This window comes from Gossypium arboreum, chromosome 11 (assembly GCF_025698485.1).
Source record: "Gossypium arboreum isolate Shixiya-1 chromosome 11, ASM2569848v2, whole genome shotgun sequence".
Taxonomy (NCBI): Eukaryota; Viridiplantae; Streptophyta; class Magnoliopsida; order Malvales; family Malvaceae; genus Gossypium; species Gossypium arboreum.
This window is the reverse complement of record NC_069080.1, coordinates 7750404-7756880: the sequence shown is the minus strand read 5'-3', so window position 1 is coordinate 7756880 and position 6477 is coordinate 7750404. Positions and strand designations below refer to the sequence as shown.

Genomic DNA, 6477 nt, shown 5'->3' with positions numbered 1-6477 from the left:
CTCTCATTAGACACTTAAGCTATTTAATCATCCCATCCACTTTTACACCTTTTACAATTTAGTCTTTTTCGTTTAATTAACTATCCAAACATTAAAATTTCCTAACGAAATTTTAATACCACATTACTAACATTTCAAAAATATTTATAAAATTATTTTCAACTCGGTTTTACTAGATAGAGGTCCCGATACCTTATTTTACCTAATTTCTTCAATAATTTCTTTTTCTAACTAACCACTAAATCGGTAAAATTTTTCTATCAATATTTTCATATGATTTTCCTATCATATCAATTTTCATGCAAAAATATTGAAATAAATTTCTCTTTAAATTGGATTTGTGGTTAGGAAACCACTATTCTGATAACCTTGAATTTAGGCCATTACACAAATATCATATAAATTATAACTTCATAAATACTCAATTCAATATCAAATATACTACACTTACCTTAATTTTCTTACCATAAACATTTAAATTACAATATAACAATTAATAATTAAATTCAGATTATAGAAATACAAGCCGTAATTTCTCGAATTATTCTTTGTCCACCTCTTCTTTTCTTTCTTCGTAGATGTCTCGGGTGCGATGTTACCTACGAAAAATTAAGATAATTTTCATATCATTAATACAATACTAATTTACATTTAATATTTAAATTTGTTACTCAATTTCTATTCAATTTCTACTTTAATTTCAATTTTAATCTTAACTAAATTCACTTACTTTTTCTATCTCAATTCATACTTTGTTTCTACTCAATTTTCAACCAAACTTAGACATAACTATCTAAATTTCATTATAAAACCCTAATTTCAAAATTCTTGCAATTTAGTCCCTACTATGTAAAACTAATAGCTTCTTTTACAATTTAATTCTTTAATCAATTCTAACTAAAAATTCTATCAATTTAATCCCTAATTCAATCATTTGTTCAACATGAACGTTACTCAAAAACCTAAGAACTTTCAAAATCTCAACTTAATTTTTACAAAACTTTGTTCTAAAACTTCTAAAACATCAAAATTAAAAGAAAATAATTTAATTAACTTACCTATTAAAGCTTAAAGCTTCAAATCCCCAGTTTTCCCTTTTTTTCTTTCCTTCCTTCCTTCCTTCTTTCTTTTCATGCTATTCTGTTTCTTTCCTTCTTTTCATTTCTTTTTCTTTTATTTCATTTACTTTATATATATTATAATAATATAATTTAATAATATACTTATATAATAAGTAAACATACATGTATTTCACAATTGAATGTATACTAATATTACACATGTCATTATATGCACCATACATTTGTCAACTTTTAATTAATTAATTAATTAATTTACTTTATTTAATTAATATAAAATAATATTAATACAATAATATTTACTTAAATAATAAGTAAATACATACATGTATTACAAATGTATATATAATATTTATTACACATGTATTTTATTTTTACCATACACTTGGTACTCATTTTGGCTTATTTCTTATTTAGTCCCTTCAATTTTCTTTATTCTATAATTAAATTTTCACACTTTATTCAATTTAATCTTTTTATCTAATTATCCTTAATTTAAGCTAATTCACTTCATTAAACTCTAATTAACTACCTACTTAACTTTGTAAATATTTTTAATAAATATTTACAAATCTATTTTTCGTAAACCGGACTCAAAAATACACTTTTTCGATAACCGTAAAATTCAAGTCGTTACACCTTTTCTCCTTTTACTTTACTTAGTCCAACAGATAAATTTCCTTTTTCAATAACTAGGCAAAGGCAAAGCTTATGTTATTTCAACCTCTTTTGTCTATTTTTTTAATCTTTGTCAATCATCACCGGTGAAATTTATGCTTCCTGCTTTACTGTCTAGAGATTAAAGAAAATCTTGTAAATGAATAAAAAGATTGAAAATTAAAACTATATTGTGCTCGTAATTTTACAGCTAGAAAAATATGTAGGCACATTGCTTCCATTTGTGGCATTGAATGATGCCTTTCATCAATCAAGGCATCATTGGTGGCAAAGCAAGCTCATGCTACCTTTAAAGTGGTCTAAGCCAAAAAAGGGCAAGACATTTAAAATTTCACATGCTAAAAAGAGAAAACCTAATTAAGTACCCTAATTACTCTTTGTTAAGTTTATCTATGTTTAACACTTTACATGTTAGGCACTTATCTTTTAATCTCAATACAATCTACAATCTCTCATTCATGTTACTTTATGAAAATTCATTAAATTTTAATGAAACCGTAATTTTCTGATTGATTGTTATGTTTATTTTATAAATCAAACTCATCCGTATAGAAAATAAAGACATCGATATTAACATTATTATTATGTCAGACAGGGCATTTAAAAGCCACACAAATAAGATGAGAGAGGAAAGGTTAAATAACACAGAACATAGATGCTTAAGAATATGGAGATTATGGAGGATGGGGGATGTGGATGTGCAAAGTAGTCAAGTGGTGTGGGGTACAAGCAAGCTTTATAAAAAGGAAATGTTTTGGGTGAATCATGAAAGTTCTCTGTGCCACATTGAGATTTATGTTAATAAGTACATAATTCATCAAATATTAATTAGATCAGACACTTGCAGTAGAGTTCTACATTCTTCACACCAACGCAAAGTTTTTAAAGCTAGAAATGAACCAAAGGATTGACCAAGCAACATAGACAAAGTCAACCTAAGAGTCGTTGACCCTAACCTTTGGGTTAATAGCCGTTATAAAAAGCCTATTTCTCTATGACAAGCATAACGAATAGCTTCAATGATGGTATAAAGTAAAAAGGCAAAGTCCATTATCCTCAATATAACCACAAAATCTTTTTATATTTCCTTTCTAGCTGTGGCGTCTGACTCATCTCACGTGGTCCTATCCTTTTTTCTGATTATTAAACCATAGTTGTTATTATTTTAACCCTGATTAATATTCTAACCCGAGTCCTTCTTTTTAGCTCTTGTTCGACTTATACTTTGCTTATTCACTGATTAAGCTTCGCTGCCTGCCTCCTATCCCTTCAACGTTTACAATGGGCGCATTTCACCGACTCAACTTGCTCTTTTTCACGCTCTCTTTAGTTGTCATTTCGGTCAATGGCCACAATATAATTGCCATTCTCGAAGGTTTTCTAGATTACTCTGTTTACAATAGTTTCCTCACCCAAACAAAGTTGGCCGATGATATTAACACCCGAAAGACCATCACTTGCCTTGTCCTCAACAAAGGGGCTATGTCTGCCCTCACATCCAAACATCCCCTTTTAGTCGTCAAAAACATCCTCAGGCTTCACGTTCTTCTGGACTACTAGGACCCCCAAAAGCTCCAAAAAATCTCTGATGGCACTACCCTCACCACCACGCTTTATCGAACCACTGGCAATGCCCTTGGAAACCTTAGTTTCTTTAACATCACCAACCTCCTAGGTGGCAAAGTCGGCTTCGGCTCCGCAATTCTTGGCTCCAAACTCGACTCCTCTTACACTAAGTCTGTTAAGCAGATTCCCTACAATATCTCCATCCTTGAGATCAACGCTCCAATTATCGCTCCAGGTATCTTAACGTCTCTGGCCTCGTTGTTTTTTGGCTTCAACATTACTGGTTTGCTTGAAAAAGCCGGCTACAAGACTTTTGCTAGTTTGCTTACCAGCAGTGGCATGCTTAAGACTTATGAGTCGGCGCTTGATAAAGGGTTGACCGTTTTTGCTCCGTTCGATGAAGCTTTTAAAGCTGAAGGTGTCCTTGATTTGAGCAAGCTCACCAATGCAGAACAAGTCTCACTTTTAGAGTATCATGCCTCTTCGGATTACAAACCTAAGGGAACGTTGAAGACGACGAAGGACCCGATCAGTACAATGGCGACTAACGGTGCTGGAAAGTACGATTTGACAGTTACAATCGTCGGTAACTCGGTGACACTACACACAGGGGTTGGCCCATCTAGGGTCGCCGAAGTAGTTTTTGACTCATCGTCGGTCGCCATTTTCACCGTTGACAATGTTTTGCTCTCTTCTGAGTTGTTCGACAAGTCACCGTCGTCAGCACCAGCCCTAGAACCAGTTTCTTCGCCTTCACCTACACCATATTTATCTCCAAGCCCATCTCCAATGTCTGAAGCAGCGTCACCACTAACAGCTTCACCACCAGCTCCACCAACTGGCACCCCAGTCGGATCCCCGGCCGATGCGCCAACTGGTTTGTCAGAGAACAACACATCGAATGATGCCGCCGGTCACGTGAGTGATTCTCTTTTGGGCACTATCATTTTTACGGTCTTTGTCACTGTCTTTTTTGTAACATTTTGTCACTGTCTTTTTTGTAACATCCCCTACCCGTATCCGTCATCGGAATAGGGTACGAGGCATTACCGGAGCTTATCGAATCATTATTAATTAAGGAAAAAAATAAAACAAAGTAAACATGTAATATTTAATAACTTCGTATAACATGGTAATTAACTTACTGCTTTTATATATTCAACATAATTATGCAAAACATAATTATTCGAATTGATCATGAGCCCTAATAACTATTCTTATCATATTGTTAGTCATATAATTCATATAAATATCAAAAAGCATGTATGGGCTCAACTTTCATTAAATTTCTCATGTGCATATACTTTTACACATCATTTATTCATATAACTTATAACAATCATATCTATATATTTTAAATACGCTTTCATAACAATTTGTCTTAATTTCATACTATCTCACATTGGAGCTTTACTCATCAAATCATTTGAAATATTATTTTATATAAATAGTACACTTGAGTTGCACAATTCTATAATTATGAACGAGCACATCTATAAAATATATTCCATGTTCATATATCATAGTCGCATGTCTCCATATATCAAATATATAACCATCATTTTCTTGTATTTCACATAAATACATATAACCACACATAAGCATGCTATTCACTATTTCTTCCTGTCTATCACAATTTCAAATCACAGGTTCATGTGAATGAGCTTAATAATAACCATGAAAATACTTACTACATTCTTTCACACATATTCCACTTATAACATATTTTTTTTATATTTGGCTTGACATTTACTAAGCAATATCGGATATTCATTTATTAGGCAATATCAAATATTCAAATTATTCTTTAATATATGTAACATTTAATTCAAACATGAATTTATAACATTTTTCATTTTAACAAAGTTTAACATTTACCAAATATAATCGAGCATGTGATCAATTTATGCATAAGTTACTCACATATTTTCCTCCTCCTCCTATCCATTCCATATCCTTAATATATATAACACACTTGTAAGTAACATTGTCTATAATTTTTACTATTTACTTATATGAATATTCAAGCTATTCATCTGTCTCATAGTCACTAAATTATTTTTATCTTGAGCTATAGAACTCCAAATTAATATCTGCTAATTTTTCTTGAAACTAGACTCACGTATCTTCTTACCATAAAATTTTCAGAATTTTTTGGTTTAACCAATAAGTACAATTTATTCTTTAAAGTCACCCCTATTCTGCTATTTGACAGTTCCGACCCTTTTTCACTAAAAATTAATTATCTCCTCGTACAGAATTTGAATAATATTCCTGTTTTTTTCTCTTAAAAATAGACTCATTCAGGATTCTAAACATATAAATTTAAGCCCCTAATTATTTTTCTTCAATTTTTGATGATTTTATGAAGTCAAAATAGGGGAACTCGAAATCATTCTGACCGTGTCTCATAAAATTTATTATATCTCATGATTTACAATTCCATTGCTTACATCGTTTCTTCTATAAAAAACTAGACTCAATAAGCTTTAATTTCATATTTTATTCATCTTCTAATTAGATTTCTAAAATTTTTGGTGATTTTTTAAAATTAGACTACTGCTGCTTCCCAAAACAGTTTTAATGCAAATGTTGATTTCTATTTTACCCCAAATTTCACAGTTCATACAATTCAGTCCTTACTCAATTAACTCCTCAATTGAGCTAATTTTTCTAAATTAATACTTTAGTCTATTATTTTAAACTACTTCATAACCCCTGAAAATCAGAACTTTAACACTAGGCCTTAATTCCAAACTCTTTCATAATTAGGTCCTAAAATCAATTTCCATCAATTTTACTTGATGAAATCATTATACATCGAAATTAAAGCTTTAATTCTATATTTATTCATCATATTCTTCCAGCACTCATCCATAGAAACTTTAAAAATTAGCCATGGAATCAAAAACTAATGACATAGTAAGTTGGACCCAATTGTAAAAGTCCAAAATCTTAGAAATTTCAAGGAGAAAGCAAGAATTAAACTTACATGAAGCTAGATTATGAAAACCAGCTTTAACCCTTTTCCATGACTGTTTTTCAGCTGATGAAAATGACGAGAAATGAAGAGAATTCTAGATATTCCATTCTAGTCCCCTTTTTATTTAGTAAATTTTGTTATTTTCCCATTTTGCCATTATTTCCTCAATTT

General features: G+C 30.9%; 1 protein-coding gene and 1 long non-coding RNA gene across 2 annotated transcripts; one reads left to right on the top strand and one right to left on the bottom strand.

Moving 5' to 3' along the window:
* Positions 1 to 320: 320 nt before the first annotated feature.
* On the bottom strand, positions 321 to 1193 carry LOC128283783 (uncharacterized). Its single transcript, XR_008274194.1, has 2 exons — positions 1059 to 1193; positions 321 to 599 (listed from the first exon to the last, which is right to left on the bottom strand). It is a non-coding gene; the product is annotated as an uncharacterized LOC128283783 (long non-coding RNA).
* Positions 1194 to 2937: 1744 nt separating this feature from the next.
* Positions 2938 to 4441, top strand: LOC108459755 (fasciclin-like arabinogalactan protein 10). Its single transcript, XM_017759159.2, is given in 1 exon segment — positions 2938 to 4441. A coding segment is annotated over 1 exon segment (1320 nt). The 5' UTR covers positions 2938 to 3038; the 3' UTR covers positions 4359 to 4441.
* Positions 4442 to 6477: the final 2036 nt, after the last annotated feature.